Genomic DNA, 20,024 nt, shown 5'->3' with positions numbered 1-20,024 from the left:
CAAAAGAGCCAAACCCTTCTTTCTCAAGAAGAACAAAGGAAGAGGACACACACTTCTCAATTTCACACTTTCTACAAAATGACCGTAATCAAGAGAGTGTGGTACCAGCATAAGGATGGGCAAAATCAAAGAACACAAGAGTCTTGAAAGAAACCATGTATCTGTGGTCACCTAATTTTCGACAAGCTGGCAAGACTGTCCAATGAAAGAGTGAGTCCCCTTCTCAACAAATGGCCTGGGGTCATCTGGATAGCACACAACATGAAAATAATGAATTCAAGTGGATCAAAGACCTAAACTTGAGAGCTGGAACTCTAAAACCCTCCAAAGATGACACAGTCATAAATCGCCATGTCCTTGGATCAGGCCATAGTTTCACAGACAGGACACTAAAAGTTTGAGCAACAAAAGAAAAAACTAAAAAATTGGACTTTAAAACTACAAACTTGTGCTTCAGCGGGCAGCAGCAAGAAAAACAAAGCAAACATAACAAAGAAACTGGGAGCGAATACCTAGAAATCACGTAGCTGACAGCAGACATGTAGCACACATAAGAAGTCTTATAATTTAATAGTAAAAATACAAATAATCCAGTTAAAAATGCACAAAGGATAGGAAGAGTTATATGGATGGCCAGCACGCCCAAGGAAAGATGCTGGAGATCAGCAGCCATCAGGGAAATGCAAATCAAAACCATAATAAGACACCACATCCCATGCACTAGGATGGCCAGAGCCAAAAGGTCACATAACAAGCGTTCACGAGGTTATGGAGAACTAAGACCCCCCATACAGGCTGGTGGGAATGCACGATGCTGCAGCCATCGTGGAAAACAACCTGGCAGTTCTTCAGAGAGTCACGTATGACCCAGCAATCCTACTCCTAGGTAGATAGCCAAGAGAAATGAAAACATACTTAAATTCACACAAAAACTTGTATGTGAATGTCTACAGAAGCATAATTCGTGATGGCCAAAAGGCTAGAACCACTCAAATGTGCATCAGCTGAAGACTGGATAAAAACGTGGCACAGCCACAGGATGAAACATTATGCAGCCATAAAAAGGAATGAGGCCCTGATAGACGCCGTAACTTGGATGAGCCTTGGAAACATGCCAAGTGAAAGAAGCCAGACACGGAAGTCCCTGTCCGTGCTTTCATTCATGTCAACGGCCAGAATACGGTAACACACGGAGACAGAAAGCAGATGAATAGTTGTGCAGGGCTGGGAGGTGGGAGGATGAGGATGGGGTGTAACAGCTAAAGGAGATTAATCCTTTTGAGATTAAAAAACAAAAAAGATCTCAAATTCACTGTGGTGACAGCTGCATAGCCGCAAATACTCTACAAGCTACTGGATCACACACTTTAATTGGGTGCAATGTCCAGGATGGGATTTATATTCCAACAAAGCTGTCAAAACAAAAAGCAATGAAAGGTATAAAGGGTCAAAATGCCCTGCCCTCCTCGGCCCTCTGTCCTGCTCTCTAGGCTTTACAAACAGTTAACCATCTCCCGGGTCCCGTGCCTAAGATTTTTTCTAGGATGAACAGCATGTACACGAACTTCCCTAGCTGTGTCGATGGCAGCTTTTATGTCCTACATCTGGAGCCATCTGACCATCCATTCCCCTCTCTTTAGTCCCTGCAGGGTTTCCTACTGTGCGTGTCCCTTATTAATGTGCATCCACCTTGCTCCTGGTGGCCTGCTGGGAGAGGTGGGTGCACAGAACATTTCCGCACGTCCGGAGACTTGGGCGTCCCTGTGCAGGGCTATCTACTCACACAATGTTTGTGGATGAACTGCCTTACAGACTCTTTTCTTTGCATTATTAGTACCAAGTGGGGGGAAAAAAATGATTTAGATCTGCTATTGGTTAATTTAGCTGAACAAGGTTTTAGTGCCTTCTATTCGCGCCCAGCTTCCCCCAGAACAAAGAGCAACTCACTCTTTCTCCCAGGCCTGGGCCCTCTGGAGCTTCTCTGTATCATTGTAGTAATTATTGACAGGAAAGGTAATCACAAGGGCTGTAGCGTTATTGTAGTTTTGATCTAGAATGGAAAAAAAAAAATGGGACATCCAGAAGATGAGAAGCATGCAGAAAATTAGACAAACACAAGGGAAAAATCACGAGACAGTAAGGTGACTGATTTTTCATGGGGCTGTAGACTGCTCTAAGAACAAAAACCAGTTTATGGACATCGTGTCTATGCAGCTCAGTTAATGAATAAAAAGGATGCTCTATCTGACATAGGCAGTTTCATTCAGGATGAGTAAATTCTTTTTTTTTTTGGTTTTAACTACAGAGCATGTGCACGGTAAAAATTTCAAGCAGAAAGATCTGTGCAGTCTCTCCTTCCCCAGGCCTCGTTCTATGCTTAGTTCTCATCCCCACCATCTGAAATATTTCCAGAGACACTCCAGGCATGCTCAAGCAAACACCTATATTCTTGCCCTTTCCTTTGTTTTTTTAAAAATATATATACATATATATTAAAAGATTTTATTCATTTATTTGTGAGAGAATGAACGAGCACGCGTGCACAAGCAGGGGGAGCAGCGGGCAGAGGGAGAAGCAGGCTCCCTGCTGAGCAAGGAGCCCAGTACGGGATTCGATTCTGAGATTATGACCTGAGCCAAAGGTAGACGCCCAACCGACTAAGCCACCCGGGCATCCCAACCTTTCTTCTTAATGACACAAATCGCAACACACTGTTCTGCACATTACATTTTTTCATTTATATATTGGAAAGGACTCCATTTTAGGACATAAAGAGCTTCTTTCTTTTTTTCTGCTGTATTGTATTTTCTTGCATAATTTAACCAATCTCCAGTTGATGGACATTTCTGCAATTTTTAGGATTATAAACAAAAGAAAAATCTGATAAATATTTTTCATGTGTAAAGTAGATAGGTGGAGAATCAATTATTACAAGTATAAGCACTGAATCAAAAAGTATGTGCAACTGCAATTTTGATAAATTCGCCTAAACTGCCCTTCAAAGAGGCTATCCTTTTTTTCATTTCTTTAATTTAACAAGACATCTACTGAGACCCTGCTTCATGCCAGGCATTATTTTAGGTACTCTGGATATGTATCAGTGAACACAAGAGAGGAAAATCCCTGCCTGCCTTGAGTTTACATTCTAGGAACCACTTACACTCCCCTAACAATGGGGTCCTACACAGGGTTTATCAGACTCTTAGGTCTTTGACCCTGTGTTGGATAGAAAGACTGAAGTGAGGTACATTTTACTATCCAGGAGTGAGGTTGGGCATTTTCCCCATGTAATGAACAGCCCCATGTATTTTTTCTTTTGCTAAATTTCATATAGCTTTGCCTACTTTTCTCCTGCGTTGCTGATCTTTTCTTTTTTTCATAAGAGACCTTTATATATTAAGGATACACTGTCCATTATGTGTGCTGCTTTTCTTCCCCCTCTTGTTTACTTGCCCTTTTTAATGTTTTTTAACTTTATGATGCTTGTTTTCCACATAGGAATTTAAAATTCTTACGTAGTCAAATTCATCAATGTTTTCTTTTGTGGCTTCTGGGTTTTGTGTCTCACGTAGAAATGTCTTCCCTGTTTTAAAATTATTTAAAAAAATATTCCTCCCATACTTTCTTCTAGATCTTAAATAGCTTCATTTCTTATACATCTGTTTTTGACAAATCTGGAGTTTATGTGGATGGAAGGAATAAGGTAGAAATCAAATTTAATTTTGATGGCTGTGGCTTGCCAGTGGGTGACACCATCTCCACCCATCAGAAGTGCCGCTTTATGAGGCAGAGTAAAATTTAAATATAGATAGGACTTCTCCCCTCCTATAGGGTGAGGAGAACAACATCTAATTGGCCTCTTCCTTGGACTGCAGAAAAACCTGTTGAGCTGCCTATAATCCGGCTTCGGATGCCAAAGGTGTCACCTGAATCATGACCCCGTCATACCTGATACAGTCTGTTCCAGGTGCTATAGGAACCAACCAGCAAAGGGCAAACCCACTGCTCCTTCCTCTAGAGAAGTGTCTCAATTCCTAACCAACTGGTTTGGGAGGAAAACACAGAACAACTTTGTTTCTTCTTCCCTGTATCTCACATATCATCTCTCTCCCATTTTCTTTTTTTAAAGATTTTATTTGAGAGAGAGTAAGAGAGCACATGCAGGGTGAGTAGCAAGCAGAGGGAGAGGGAGAAGCAGGCTCCCCACTGAGCTGGGAGCAGGATGTGGGGCTCAATCCCAGGACCCTGGGATCATGACCTGAGCCGAAGGCAGGCACTTAACAATTGAGCCACCCAGGCACCCCCACAGATATTCCTAACCTGATGTCCACAGACTCCCTAAAGGTTCCTTGAAGTCCTTGAAACTAAACAATGAATTGTGTGGAGGTGTACCATTGCACTATTCCGGGGGAAAGCCCTTGGCTTGTGACAGCTTCCCAAAGTGTGAGATTAAGAAGGCGAACACCATTCACTTCTTTTATGCCCAGAAGACACCCCAAAGCCAAAGCCCAAAGCAAACCCACACTTGGGAGTTAAGAGATGGGGAACTAGGGCGCCTGGGTTGCTCAGTGGGTTAAGCCGCTGCCTTCGGCTCAGGTCATGATCTCAGGATCCTGGGATCGAGTCCCACATCAGGCTCTCTGCTCAGCAGGGAGCCTGCTTCCCTTCCTCTCTCTCTGCCTGCCTCTCTGCTTACTTGTGATCCCTCTCTGTCAAATAAATAAATAAAATCTTAAAAAAAAAAAAAAAAAGAGATGGGGAACTAGAACGACAGCTCACTCCAGGCCATCTCTGTAATTACCACGGACTCTTACTGACAGAACCAAGACTACTTCACCCAGTAGGAAAAGTAGAAGCATCTCTTACTTACCATCATAGCCTCCTAACACAAGCCACGGGAACACTGGCCCACCAAACGTACCCAGGCAAGGGTCATGGAGCAAACTGGTATCATTCAGAGAGGCAGGAGCCCTGCAAAGGAGTGTAGAAAACACCTCCCAGTTAGAACAAGCCCCAAAACATCACAGAGACCTAAACATTTATTTTTTCTCAAGATTTTATTTATTGATCTGAGAGAGAGAATGAGAAAGAGAGGGAGAGCAAGCACAAGAAGGGAAGGTCAGAGAGAGAAGCAGATTCCCCGCCGAGCAAGGACAAGGAGCCCGACGAGGGATTCGATCCCAGGACTCCAGGATCACGACCTGAGCTGAAGGTAGTCGCCTAACCAACTGAGCCACCCAGGCGCCCGAGACCTAAACATTTACACAACAAACATTTGAAGACACCGATGATATCCTAGGTACCATATGGGCCCTGTGGTTCCTTAGGTAATGGGGTACTTGCCTCTGGGAGCTCAGAATCAGCGAGCGAGAGGCAGGCGAACCCAGCATGAGGCAGTCAGTACGGCATGGTGCACACGGGAGGACCCACGCGGTGCATGCCACGGAGCAGGGAGCAGCTAATACACGGGGAAGACTGCCGCCAGAAAGAGGAGGCCTGTACAGAAGCGGGTCTCTGAGGCCAAGGGACGATTCCCCTGATGAGGGGGCTAAGGGTGCTCCCACTACCGCCACATGGGAAGAGTGAGAATGGATGAAGGAGAAGAAAGGAACAAGACAGCCATGTCTGAAGCCACGCAAGTCCTGTTTAGAGCCTGGGGTGCCCACAAACGGGAGGACTTCTGAGGGAAGGGCCAGGGCTGGAAAGGGAAAGGGACAGTGAAAAAAAAGATTAAGTGGCCTGCTGCATGGTTCGGACTATTACACTGCAGGCACTGGGGAATGAGAGGCCCGGGGAAGAAGGATGCCATGAGCTGTTCTAGAAAGGTAACGGAAGGGGGTCTAGAAGTGGAAAGGAAAGGGGCAAAAAGGCCCCCCACAGCCCATCAGGTTTGTGCAAGGGTCCAGGCAAGGATGGTGCCGTGAAGACAGCCAGTGGGGGGACCAGCATTCCAGGACGCATCCTGAGCCAGACCTCTGCCGGGCACTCAGGAAGCTTCTCACTGATGATCCTAAGCTCGGCCCTTCAGAGCCCGTGGCTGATGGGCTCCGGCTGGAGGTCAGGCCACCTGCTTGGGGCAAACAGGCTACAGGGACGAGTCCCTGCCAAGTCCCAGCAGCCCCCACACACGGGACCCTGCCACATCGTGGATCTGAGAGCCCGTCCAGAGGCTAAAATCCATAAGGGAGGGAGGTAAGGATGAGGAAGGATGCGAGACAGAGCCTCAAGGTGGAGTAAGTGGTCGAGGTGGTGCCATCACACCGCATGGGGTGTGCATGGGAAGGAGATCTGTGCTTGGTTCTGGGTACGCCGGGATGGCCATTCCCATAGGACCTCAGGGCTGGGGGGAGGCCCACGAAAAGCTGGGGAGGGAGGTGAGAGCTAGAGACACAGAGGAGCAAAGATCCGCGGGTGGGAGTGACGCGGCCCACCGCACCGTTTCTGCACCGACTGAACTACATTCCCGCCGTGGAAAAAACACTAGTCTCCTGCATTCCTAACTGCCACAATTTTGTTGACCTACATTTTACAAGACAGGAAGCAAATAGCTTTTTCCTTTAAATATGAAAACTAAAGAATATTTCATTTTTGTCAATATTCAAATCTACCCATGGCTGTCCTGTTCCATCTATTCCGTGGAGAATGCTGCTGTAGTCTACACAAGCATGCACTCAGTGTTTTATGGGGAGAGCTCAGATTTTTAGAGGGGGCCTCCTTGAAATAGAGCAACCATAGCCTAACTACCTCAAGATCACGTCCCAGGAATAAAAACAGAACAGAGCTTAAGGCCACCAGGCCAGACCCGACGTCAAGAGTGGCTGTCTCCAGAGACGTGGTTAGCTGACAGCACACTCGAACATGACAAGGCATGGGGCGCTGGGGTGGCTCAGGCAGTTGGGCATCCGACTCTTGGTTTCGGCTCAGGTCATGGTCTCAGGGTCGTGAGATTGCACCCCATGTCTCTCTCCCTCTGCACCTCCCCCGACTCTCGTGCACGCTCTTGCCCTCTCTAAAATAAACAGATCTTTTAAAAAAGTGACAAGAAATAATTTCTCTGTCCCCAAGGTGACCCAACAGCCAGGGTGGTTGTTTGGCTGGCTGAACAATGGTCTCGAGGCCACGTGAGGGCATTCAGGGACAGCAGCCTCCAAGGGCAGGCGGCTCTCCCTGCTACAGGCACAGGCCTGAAGATCACCCCGCAGGTCACCAAGCACTGTGACTAATGTGCATGGTAAGTGCAGCCTGCCCCGCTGGACAGGCCTCCAATGGGAAGCAGCTTCACTGCCCTCCAGTCTAAACTGTGCACCAGTCCTACCCCCACTTCTCAAGGGGACGCCACACATTGTATTTCATTTTATTCTGAGAGAGCAATAGTGAGTGTGCACACACATGCACTGAGGGGGTAGAGGGGAAGGGGAGGGAAAGGAAGAGAATCTCCAGCAGACTCCATGCCTCAGCTGAGATCAAGAGTTGGATGCTTAACCAACTGAGCCACCAAATGCCCCAACATTTTAAAAATAATTTGATATCATGGTATAAATTCTTATCTGAAAGACAAGAAAAAGCACTACAAGCCTCTGTTTTTGTTACTGTGATAGCACTGGTGGTGTGGCAGATGCAACTATGCGTTATCATTCCAGGCATGAGTTAAATGCTGAGTGGTACCTGCCATTCCTTGCTTATATGCCATGAACACTCCCACCCCAGGACCTTTGTATTTGCTGCCCATGTCACTGGAACACGTTCCCCTCCGATATTCACAGGCTCCCTCCTCTCCTCTCCGTGTGAGCCGGTGGCCACCCATCTAAAGCAGCACACCCCACTGCACTCGTCTCCTTGCCGGGCTTAATTTCTCCAAAGCTCTCATCTCTACCCAGCATCAGAGCATCTGTCCTATTTATTTGGTGTTGGCCTCCCTCCACTAGAGCGTGCGCTTCACAGGGAGGGCCATGCTGTGTGCTTGCTGCCTGATCTCTGGCACCAACAACAGCGTGTAGTAAAAGCAAGTGCCCCTAGGTCAGGGGGATGAAGGAATGACCATCTCCCACCACGTACCGTACGCAGTACAGCAAGTGCGTGTGGTAATCTGCGTACACGTAGAAGTCATCGCCTACTTCGTGGTCCAGCATGGAATGGCTGTTCTGGAAGTAATTCAACACGCTCATGATGGTGCAGTTCTTGTTATAGGGTGAAAGCGGGGCTACGCAGATGTCCTGAAGTGTCACTGTCTCGTTGTTGTAAAAGGCAGTGATGTTTTCAATGGCGGTTTGTAAGTCAAGAACCTGAAAGATTTTAAAAACAAAGCCAGAAGCACATCAGATTTCTCTCAGATGGTGACTAATGCCATGACAGGTCAGAAGGTAAAAAGCATTTGGGGAAAATGCTTCCTCATGCAAGGGAGAGGACTAAGACATGCTGTGGGAACATATGTGACGGCACCTGGGGCCCCCTCTTAAAGACGGCCAGCTGGGACAGAAACCCTGCTGAAAGGCGTCCTGAGAGGCGGGAGGGGACACCATCACCAGGACAGAACTCAGTGCCGGACACACAAACAGCCCCCCTTCCACCTCCCTGCAGAGGTCAACCACAGGGCCACAGAGGGAAGATGGGGACAATGCGCCCTGTTCTCCTGACACACTACCCCTTACCGACAAAATGTCCCTACTGCCTCGCTCTGTGCCACCTTCATTCATGTACATTCCCGTACTTTCTAACAGAGAATGCGTTCCTGGAGGTAAACGACTACACTACACATCTTTTGCAACAAGCTGGGGAAAAGCAACAGATAGTCACTGGGCAGAGAAAAGACTGTTCAAGTCTTGAGACCATTCTGATGTTCTTTCCAGATACCACACTTTCTGTTGGCAAGAACCGTATTTAAAGGGAAGATCACGTGATTGTGCAACGTTCATTAAAAAAAAAAAATCTGCAGGATGCCAGTTGTTCAGAGATGGAGTTCTCCTAGGCAAGCGCAACCAGGGGAAGTGGGAAGTTTTGCAGGCGTCTGTGAGAGAGCAGGATGGATCTTGATCCGAGTGCAGCTCTTACCAAATGCAGGCTGGGGCCCACATTCAGGCAAGGATAACTTATTTCCTGCCGGGGGGCTCAGCATAGCTCCTCCCTGGGCCCCCGGCACAGCATAAGAGGCTTCACTCCTTGGGGTCCTGGCATGTTCCTTTTCACTTACCAAGGAAAAAATTTACTAAGGTGAATTATAAATACACTCTGCATCTTGATTTCAAGAAAGAACCCAGCCCTGCTACGTGAAGGAAATACAAAAGCCGTCTACAGTCAAGCTCTCATTAAATTCAACATCCACCATTTGCTTTCTTGAGAAGTAAATGAAAAGCCCCTTTCCTTCCCACTGTTGGGTCTTCAAGCTCTCCCACTATGTTCAGCCCCAACCCCACAGCAGGTGGACCCCTCCGACACAGTCCACGTGGAAAAGCCGGTCAGCACAACCTCGGGCTCCCGGGACTGAAGAGCACGTTACCTGGTGCAAGATCCCTCTGTCGAGCGGGGGTCCAAAGGGCACATCGGAGCCAGAGGGGTACGGCTGGTACGTGTGCGCGCTGGTGTGGGGGGCCTGGATGATGAGCTGCTCCGTGCGGAAGAAGGGCCCAAAATGCGTGTCAAAGTACTCTTTCTCCAGGCGCGCCCGGCTGCCGGGGGCCGACCACAGGTCCACCGGGTTGGTCGTGACCCGGACGAACACCAGGCCTGACGAGCAGGCGGCGATAAAGGCCAGGGAGAAGACGACGATGCAGCCTGGGTTTCGTACGCAGAAGGAGCCCCAGTGGGAGAAGAGCCGCCTCAGCCAGCCCTCGAATGCCGCCCCAAGCGCATCACAGCAGGACGCCTCCCCTGCAAGAGCGGACAGGAAGGGAGGCAGGAGGTTAAGAGCCAAGTGATTCCTGAGAGTAGGAACGACACGGGGACGGGCACTGAGCCTGCACCAGGGGGTGGCAGGAGATCCTGCGCTGCTCCCGACCCCGACCCTCAGCACCTCCCCGTGCAGGAAGCCACCCTCCTGGCCTGCCCATGGTGACAGCCATCCCCACACAGGGGTACGTGCTCTGAGCTCTCTGTCCACAGCGGGGTCCATCTAGCTCTGCGGTTGCCCCTGCACTCCGCACTCTGCCCGCTACGCCAGCTCCTCCAGCTCTTGCCCCGGTACCTAATTACCCTCCTGTAGGTACTCGGTACTTGGTTCCCGTCTGCCAGCCCGACCAGACGGCTACTGCCGCAGAGGCAAGGACTGGTCTGTCGGGATCTCAGCCGTGTCCTTGACACAAGCACAGGGCCTGGCCCAGACCCGATGCATAAATGCTTGCAGGAGACCCCAACGCCCGAGCCCACACGATCCTATCCGTGTAAGTACAGAGCTGCCTACCTTTGTCACTGGCATTTACGGAGAAAGCAATATTGCTGTCAATGGGGGTGTACTCGGAGACAAAATAGCGTTTTCTGAAAAATAAAAGCATGTGAGCAGTATTAGGGGACCTTCATCATATGAGGCTATTTTTCTGACAGTCCTGTAACCCCATTAGAAGCTAACTTCCTCATTCTGTTTTCTTCTTCCCTAACTGCTGGCTTCCCCCACCTGCCGTCCTGCTTCCCTGGTTCTAAGTCCTGCTCACCAGTCTCAGGAGAAAATTTAAGGTTTTTTTTTAGGATTTATTTATTTGAGATAGAGTGGGAGAGCAAAAACACAGAGATGGGGGTGGGGTGGGGGAGGCAGAGGGAGTGAGAAACTTTAGCAGACTCCACACCGAGCGCAGAGCCTGATGCAGGGCTTGATCTCACGACCCTGAGATGATGACCTGAGCTGAAACCAAGCGTCAGACACTTAACCGACTGTGCCACCCAGGCACCCCTTACAAGGTATTTAAAAACAGATTAACAAAGGATAGTTTCACCTTGTAGCCTTCATTTAGGTTTAAGACTTTAGGTCCTTTAAAAGCAGCGGACACAGCGCTGCAGCGGCAATGTGCATTCCTACCACCTAGGGCATCGTTCTCAACATCAGTCTCCAACACAAGGAACCAGGGCTCCCTGCGGAATAGGTGGATTCCAGGCTGGGGCAGGGAAGATACAAGATGAGTCTGGAACATCCTGTGATTCCAGAAACTAAAGACAGGCTTGACAAAGGTGGGGCCAAGGTAAAAACGAAACACAGGAGTCAACCAGAAGGTGCTCTCGATGGTCCAAACTGGAAACATCTGAGCAGCGGGACAAATGGCAGTGTTGAACAGAGCCCACCAAAAAAAAAAAAAAAAAATTCCTGATGTAAATATAATTGAATCAATAATTAATTAGAGCAGGAAGGATAGCTGTCTGTACAGAGTAAGTCCAATTCATAAAGGCGGAAGAGATACAAAACCACCAAAGCACCAAATCACCACCAGGCAAACGCCCCAGCAGTACCCGCTGCAGACAAGAGCCACCAATGGACGCTAGAGTCAGTGGACAGTTTTAGGAGAAACGAGGTATTAACCCAGTTCTGACCCATCTCCCTTCAGATACTGATCAACTCCAGAGGGAGAAGGGGCAACTCTGTAGGAGAGAAACGCAGCAGACACCCTCTCCACCCAGCGACCAAGGTTCATATCACCCGTAGGGAGGTGCCGGGAGATGGTGCGGCACCCAAATGAGATGCTGAGAAAGACTCATCACTTCTGTGATGCTCTTGCCACTGACACACACAGCCTCAATCTGATCACGAGATCAGATCGGAAAAAGATCTATCAGACATTCTACAAAATAACTGTCCAGGACTCATCAGAAGTGTCAAGGCCATAAAAAAACTCCAGAAAATCAGTCACAGACTGGGAGACAGTAGTAAACAGAAAGTGAACGTGGAGTGGGGTCCTAAATAGAACAAGGGCGGCAGAGGAAGGTTTTCGTGGTAGTAGCTGAACCAAGTGTGTGGTTTAGCTAATACAGCTACACCAGCGTTGTTTCTGCAGTCCTGATAAATACATACTACGAGCGCGAGGGAAGTCGTAACATTAGGGGAAGCTGTGTAAAGGATACATATAAACTCTATTTTTGCACCCTCCTGTTCAGTCTAGCATTATTTCAAAATGAAAGTTAAAGAAAATGTACTTCCTCATTGTGAATCTAAAAGGATTGTAGACAGTATTGCATTTGATCAGATTTCAATCAGATTCAGCTAAGACGGGCTGTTAAAGAATGGGTGATTAATGCACAGTGCTTTAAAAATCACTCAGTGATCTGAATAAATCATGAAACCAACTTCAAATGTTTAAATGCCTCAGCAGGCCTCTGACTGCCTACTAATTAAACCCAGGACACACACAATCACAGAGTGTATTCACGTGATACTTGTTTCTTGGTCTCATTAACCAAGAACTGCCAGGCGCAAGCTGGAAGGGCCACCTGGATCACCCCGCTCTTCTCGTCCTGGGGATCACACAGAACTGCTCACCTGTAGCACCACACGGCAAATACTGCTCCAAAGAAGACAAGCAAGAATGCCATGTAGGTGGTCCACATGATGACGTACATGGCGTCCAGGCCCAAGATTCTCCAGGGAGCCGGAGGGGGTGGCGGCTGGGGCCTGGGGCCACACACGGCCGAGCAGTCTTGGCAGCTGCACGGCCCTGTGACCTCGTCCACAGACTCGTCACAGCTCTTGGTGGCGTTGTTCATGGGCTCCATCCCATGGGCCGGAAGATCTGCAGGGGGATGGGCTTGAATGAATATCTCAGGGAAACAAACGACAAATTCTGCATTCGATGATATTGAAACCCAGTGACAAAGCACACAGACGACACATGGACCACCACCGTAAGAGCAAAAAGGACGGGAGGCTTTGTGATTGCATGAGGTTTTACTGCCTTGTCCTGCAGAAGTGTGAGTTTCTGCCAATAACTTCGGGCACAGGTTTGTCCCCGAGGTCGGAGCACCCCACATTCCACGGTACAACTCCATGGAGGAGCGAGTCTACTAGGATCGTGGGGCTCCTTAAAAGTCCTCTGTAATGCTTCGGTTTTTTTGTTTTTTGTTTTAATACAAAACAAAAACCCGGACTCATTCTTTCAACTGGGTAGCAACACCTGAAGGCAATTCCTCCTCCTCCATGCTCCTTGCCAGCCCCCTCAATTAACCAGGGGCGGGGAGAGACTGTTCCACTTAGCTCTCTCACTCCTGGAAAGTCCAGGAACTAGTTACCTGAATTTGTTTATCTTCCTGTTGCAGATTAAGGTTCCTGGGCTTGGGAGTCTACCTGAGAAAATGGGCGTGATGGTAAAAGGCGCCTGGCCGTTGTCCTTATTGAACATGTACTCGATCCAGTTGGTGGCGTTGCAGGCCCCGGCGTCCTTCCCACACAGGAGCCCCAGGGCTTTGTCATTACTGGAGGGGGCCTCCACGTCCCGGCAGGCGTTGTACATGGCTGGCAGAGGAAGGAGGGCAAAGGGCTGAGACACCATGCTGCTTTCGTCAAGGGGTGGGGGGGGGAGATCTTACAAAAGGCACCTCGAATGCGGACCAGCCATCGGCCCTGCACCCAGAAGCCCCTGGCCGGTGGGTGGGACAGTAAACAGCCAGGGCAGGAGTGGAGATTACCCCTGACACAGACTTATCACCCTGCCAGCAACACGCTGGGCTACATTCCAAATAACTTAAACATAAAAAATACACAGGAAAGGCTTTACATGATCCCTGAAGCTCAGGAAGTCTTACTACCACTGCAGAGAAGAATGAGCGGAGGCTGAGGAAGGAGAAGCAAGAGCCCTAGTGTCTATGCAGTCAGTGAAGCTGGTTCCACAAATCTGGGGCAGGAAACCCCACCGCTGAAGAGTTTGGAACTCTGAGGAGGAATTTGGATTTAGGGCAGAGGCCACGTGTGAATGAACCTACTACTGCTCTCTTTTGTCTCTGTTTTAGTGCACATAAAGACAACACTCGAAATGAGGGCAATGTCAATGACCTCTTGCACATAACAAAGCAGCCGTAATGGGTCCGGTATTAACACTCACTTACCAGTGCCCACCACAGAGGCCGCTGGCCACAGGCGGCAGGCTGGAGCAGAGGCCTGCTCCAGGGGCCAGCAGGTGACCCGGCCCCTACCCTCAAGCCCTAAGTGACCAGTGGGGCTACTTTCAACCAGGTCCGGATACCAACAAAGGGAGAGTTCCATACTCCCCATACTGCCTCATCTCCTCCCTTTAAAAGCAGCTCCCAGCCACTGCCTCCTTGCAGACAGCCCCTCTCTCCCCTGCTGTCCAGCCTGCTGCTCCCCCGCTCCCACCGTGCAGACTTCTATCCCCTTTATTCTGCCTTAGGTGATTTTTTTCACTGTCCGTGCCACTGGCTTCCTGCTGGTCCTCGTCCCACACCGGGGGCCCCCATCCGATTGAGAGACACCCCGTTTTAGACAGCACACCTACTTGTTAGAAACATCCCAGGATCTTCTTCTCTAAACTCTAAGGAGAAACTTAATAAATTCATTGTGTTTTACCCTCACTCCTGAAAGGTAGTTTGGGTGGAGTGACCTCCTTAGGAACATGAGGATTCCACTACCTTCCGGCCTCTGTCACTGCTGGTCAGGAAATCTCCAAATGGCATTCTTTTAAAACAATTCCTATCTTTTTTCTACTTCTTTTTAAGAGACTAGTCTTTGGAGTTCTATAGTTTTTCTATGCTATATTTATATATGGATTTTTTAACAGTTTTATTGAAATAGAATTGGCCTACCGTATAGTTCAGCTATCTGAAGTCCCCTGAACCCCTTCCCTATGAATACTTGCCCTTCCTGAAGGTAAACCACAACCTGAATTTGATGTTTCCTATGCACGTTTATGTATTTTCATGGTATGTTGTATCCATAGATATGCAGTACTATTTAATATAAAAAACATGTTACATATATCCTGTAACTTATTTTCAGTTTTTTAGGTCATTCGACTGATACAACTAATTCACACATTTAACAGTTTTAACTATTCTATTATAGACTATGACTATGCTCCAATGTTTATCCATTCCCCTCTGAGTTAGCATTTAGTGCCTCTAATTACTTATTTTTTATGAGATTTTATTTATTTATTTATTTATGAGAGTGTGAGCAAGCATGAGTAGGGGGAGGGGCAGAGGGAGAGGGATAAGCAGATTCCCCACTGAGTGGGGAGCCTGATTCGGGGCTTGATTCCAGGACCCTGAGATCATGGCCTGAGCCCAAGGCAGACATCCAACTGACTGAGCCGCCCAGGTGCCCCTATTTATTTTTTAATGGACTTCTTAAAAAGGAGTTTTAGATGGGGTGCCTGGGTGGCTCGGTTGGGCATCTGCCTTGGGCTCAGGTTGAGCCCCTCATCTGGGTCCCACTCAGCAGTGAGTCTGCTTTTCTGGCTCCCTCTGCCCCTTCCCCTCCCCATTTGTATCTCTGCTCACTCTCTCAAATATTTTTTTTTTTTTAAAGAGGAGTTTTAGGTTCACAGTAAAATTGGGCAGAATTCTCGTATAACTCCTGCTCACAAGCGCAACCTCGCCACCATCAACAGTGCCCAGAGGTGCGTCCGTTACATCTGATAAACCTATGATGACAGACCACTGTTACCCAAAGTCCATAGTCTATTTTGGGGTTCACACTAGGTACAGTACATTCTATGAGTTTTGGCAAATGTATCATGATCGTACCCACTGTCACAGTATTAAACAAGCCTCAATGCCCTTAACAACTTCAACATCAGAACTCTTAGATTTCAATCACTTTCAACAAATGCTAGATGGTCTTTCTCAGACTGTCCTATGATTTCTAGTTGCTGTAGTTCCCTTTCTCCTGCTGTTGTACCTGCTTACTGTCCCTTATGGTAGTGTGTTTCTTCATAGTCAAACCTCCCCTCCTCTACTTTCCCTTCCACACCCTCTCCTCAAGTTTTGCAACAACTCAGAAGTTACATGATTCAAATCCACTAGAAACAAAGTTCTAACGGCTTCTAAAGTGTACAGAAATAAGCTCGCATGCCCTAAAAATTTCTATGTGGAAACTTAGGAAGGAGTTAAGCAAATACTTTAAAGAGATTGTTTTATGGGTTGTAGCTCAAGTCTAGATACACATGAAGCAACACTTCGTGTTTCATGGGCCAACGGAATTAAAAATTATCCCTTTCACATAGCTAACAACCGAAAGGAACAAATAAATCCACTGCCCTGATCAACTATAAAAAAAGGAATAATTAGAAGTTTACTCACCATTGGCAAAACTCTCTCCAACATAGTACTGTAATTCTTTTACGTTTGTTTTCGTCTGGTTTGTAACAGGATCAACATAATCTTCAGTTTCTGTAACATTCAGAAACTGACTTTGCTGGGGGCTACACGTCAGCTCGCAAAACAGGTTCATTAGGTTATAAAAACAGGATGGACATCTAAAGAAAAAGTAAACTATATTTTGTCTGATCTCACAGATAATGGGGCCAGCAAAAACACAATTTACAAGAAGCAAAGACCATTTAAAATTTATAATAAAACGACAAATAAATTACCAAAGGACGTCTTAAACCCAGACATTCTCAACCCAAAATCGGAGGTCTCTTTAAAAACTGCCCCAAGTACTACACATATGTTGTCCAGGTGTAATTTCAGAAAGAGAAAAATGCTTCTGTGCTTTGTAATACATGAGCATGTTTTGTATTGAAGCTAAAGCGACTAGGGAGCGTCACGGTGACAATTCTGATGAAAAAGAAAAACGAGGGAAAAATCAGACTCACACGTTAGAATGTTCACCTTCCTACGTAAAGGGCTTTTTTCGAGCCCCAGGTAATCCCTTGGCCCTCTCTAAACACAAGAGGATTTTCCTGCGGCTTGAGGAGAAGCTGTAAGCACAGCGGAGGCGTTCTCCGACTGTATGCACTGCAGAAGCCATGGGTTTTCATGAGGACTACAGACTGCTCTCCTTCAGGTTCACGGTTGAAGCTCCTAATGTTGACCTGTTGGGCGGCAGAACTGGCTCCCCAGTCGGATTCACTGTTATCTACAGAAACTGCTGCTTCATTACACGGGCATTCTCACAGCACAGCCAAATCGCAGTCACTCTCGACTCCGATCCAGTCCAGGAGCCAAGGACACAGAACGGGGCGGGTGGTCCCAGCCTGCAATGCCCCTGATCTAGTGAGGGAGCAGACATGCCTTCAGGAGTCCCGTGCTTTCCCGTGACAAGCACAGGAACCACAATTACACCATCCTAATGGAAACTGCTCCTGGGGTGCACGGATTTCGACCACGTTCTATGGATTACGAACTCTTGCCATGTTACCACATTTAATCTCTGCAATCATCGATTTTGATAGTTGTACCATATTCCCTATGTTAGGCTTCTCATGATTCGCTATTACAAAGAGAGCTGACAACCGGAGGGACATTTGGTTATCTCTTGATCTTGGTTATCCTTATGTCTGTAGCGCCTGTCTAGAGGGGGTTCTAAATAAATGTATTCTGACTGAATGAGGGCTCCAGCCTCGCTCCATCAACATCCCTTAGCCTTCTGTGGGGTGTGCTGGACTGATGAGATTCTCAACTTTCTGATCTACTCTACGGTAGGCTGCCCTGAAAGGACAGTTTAGGGGTGGTTTTCCACTCCATATTGCCAACTTAAACCTCTGGGAAGAAGCAGGGTTTCCTCAGTGGATGCCAACTGTCCTGTCACCTGCCATGCTATGCGCACAGACGAGGGCTTCCCTTCTTCCCATGTCCCTCCCACCCACCTTTATCAGAGTGCTTCAGGGTAAAAAATTTAGAAAGATACCATGAGGTGCTGTTCTACAGACCCCCCACCAGCTTGCTCTTTTGCACATTTGAGAACCAGTGAGTAAGCTTCAAGAAGAACATCTACCATGCAACCCTTTTCACAGCCCTGGGCATAGAGAACGGCCTGGAGAGTGGACTAATTTTGACAAAACCAGCCAACTCTGCCAGAACAATCCTGTTAACAGGTACCAAAGGCCAGCTCTAAGGATGGCTGGGACTCTAGCATCTCAAGTCACTGCAGGGGGAGAGAGCCCTGTGCCATCCAGGGGCAGGGAGGGGAGGACAGCCACGCAGAGGACCTCGTGGAGGGGGGAATCTCTGGTCACACACATGGCAGGACCACCTGAACCTCTCCTCCTCCGCACATCACCCAGAGGCTCGAGAGTGAAAGGACCCAGTTCACAGTGCAAAGCCCCTTGGGATGGGGCCGTCTCAGAGGAAGCCCACGCCTCTGCTCTGCACGGAACTGGAAAGACCATGAACTCTGGTGACTCTTACTTTATCAAGAATTTATGCTCGATTTCTGAGAAGTCCTAAGGCTACGACTTATATTATTAAAATATATTATATTGAAACAACACAAAAACTAACTTTTAGGAGGAAATCAGAATGCCCCTGGTTAACAAGCGCTTGAAACCCATTGTTGTGTGCATGCTGGGTGGCCAGCCTACCTGGACAGAAACTGCAGGGGCAGCTGCAAGCTATCCTTCAGGGTCCGCAGCTGCTGCACGTCGCAGCACACGCTGACGTTGTCAAAGAAGAAGCCCGGGCAGAGCTCCTTTTGGGTGAGAAAGCACAGTTATCACAGCAGCAAAGTCAAATAAGGATACACATTCCTCAATGAAATAAGACCATTTTATTCACACAGTCCTTTTATTAGGTAAGCAAGATAGCTGTCTGCAAAGTTCTTACAGGATTCTTTTAAAAGGCTTTCAAATTGGGGGCAGCTGGGTGGCTCAGTCAGTTAAGCTTCTGTCTTGGGCCCAAGTCATGATTCCAGGGCACTGGGATTGAGTCCGGGTCAGGCTGGGGCTCAGGCTCCCTGCTCAATGGGGAGTATGTTTCTCCCTCTCCCCCCTACCTGTGTGCATGCACCCTCTCAGTCTCTCTCTCAAATAAATAAGTAAATACAATGTTTAAAACAATAAAAGTCTAACAAAGTTATTATTTATAAAAGAAGGAGTGGCAAAAATAGAGGCAGTAGAAATATTAAAAAAATATTTTTTAAAAGATTCTTATTCATTTATTTGAGAGAGAGCGCTCAAGCGGGAGTGAGAACAGACTCCCTGCTGAGCAGGGAGCCCAATGTGGGGCTCGATCCCAAGGCCCTGAGATCATGACCTGAGCTGAAGGCAGATGCTTAAACCGACTGAGCCCCCCAGGTACTCCTCAAATTTTTTTCTTATTTGGAAGCTCACTCTCCTCCCTTGACAGTCAGTTTTATCTCTTAAGTTTTATGTTTAAGTTTAACCCAAACGCTATTTACTACTTCCACTGGTTATTCCCAGGAAAGTCAGATGTCTTTCATAATTCTGATGAAAGCAGCGTGTAGGTTGAGGAGGCCTGGTGCCCCATGTCAACTTGATTTTACATTACTTAAGGCTCTAGAACCAGTCTTATCCCCTGGATTTTTCTAGTTCTTCTCTAATGTTCCTGTGTATCAGGAATGGTAAGCAGGACAGCAGAGAACAGAATCCTGGTAGCAACCAAAGCTCACAGATTCTGGGTGGAAAATGGAGGAATCACTAAACGGAGGACAAAGGAGTCATAGCCACCTTGCGGCCGTGCTGATTTGAGTCGTGAAACCCAAGAACCAAGGGGGGGGGAAGCAAACTTCTAGTACATTTTCAAGAAGCTGCAAAGAGCCACACTTAGGTACCAAGGTCAGTCCCACAGTAGTAACTTGCTGTGGGGAAACGATGAGAAAGGCATAAAGTCAGCCCCAGGGAAATTCCACCCCAGAATTATGTTATCTTCTGTGCACGGTGCACCCCAGATAAGCGTTTGGGATAAGATTTAAGCCTGTTAGTTTCAGCCCCACCCCACCACCGATATTTATGGGATAATTACAGAGGATCTCCGATTAGCATCTTGTGTTCCCAGTGCCACCGACAGCAAACTTACCTGCATTAAGTCATACCCGTCCTTCGGCAAGGGTTTTGGTGGCCCCGAATATTGGCAGTTGTATCTCTTGTCTCCAGATGCAATTCCACACTCTCCATACCACACACAGGACTGTGCCAACACCT

The 20,024-nt window shown here is 47.8% G+C and overlaps 1 protein-coding gene across 1 annotated transcript in view; it reads right to left on the bottom strand.

Annotated features, from left to right (window-relative positions):
• The window catches only part of NPC1 (NPC intracellular cholesterol transporter 1), a 49,309-nt gene that overhangs the window by 13,680 nt on the left and 15,605 nt on the right, over positions 1 to 20,024 (bottom strand). The window contains exons 3-12 of the mRNA XM_044244395.1: positions 19,900 to 20,022; positions 18,447 to 18,553; positions 16,222 to 16,397; positions 13,253 to 13,420; positions 12,452 to 12,701; positions 10,394 to 10,467; positions 9,494 to 9,864; positions 8,056 to 8,282; positions 4,871 to 4,971; positions 1,948 to 2,050 (exon numbers count right to left, since the gene is read on the bottom strand). Coding sequence (XP_044100330.1) covers positions 1,948 to 2,050; positions 4,871 to 4,971; positions 8,056 to 8,282; positions 9,494 to 9,864; positions 10,394 to 10,467; positions 12,452 to 12,701; positions 13,253 to 13,420; positions 16,222 to 16,397; positions 18,447 to 18,553; positions 19,900 to 20,022 — 1,700 coding nt within the window. The remainder of the gene's footprint in view (positions 1 to 1,947; positions 2,051 to 4,870; positions 4,972 to 8,055; positions 8,283 to 9,493; positions 9,865 to 10,393; positions 10,468 to 12,451; positions 12,702 to 13,252; positions 13,421 to 16,221; positions 16,398 to 18,446; positions 18,554 to 19,899; positions 20,023 to 20,024) is intronic.

The sequence above is a fragment of the Neovison vison genome, chromosome 3 (assembly GCF_020171115.1).
Source record: "Neovison vison isolate M4711 chromosome 3, ASM_NN_V1, whole genome shotgun sequence".
NCBI classification, from domain to species: Eukaryota; Metazoa; Chordata; class Mammalia; order Carnivora; family Mustelidae; genus Neogale; species Neogale vison.
Note: the sequence above shows the minus strand (reverse complement) of the source record. Positions and strands in the feature narration are given on the sequence as shown.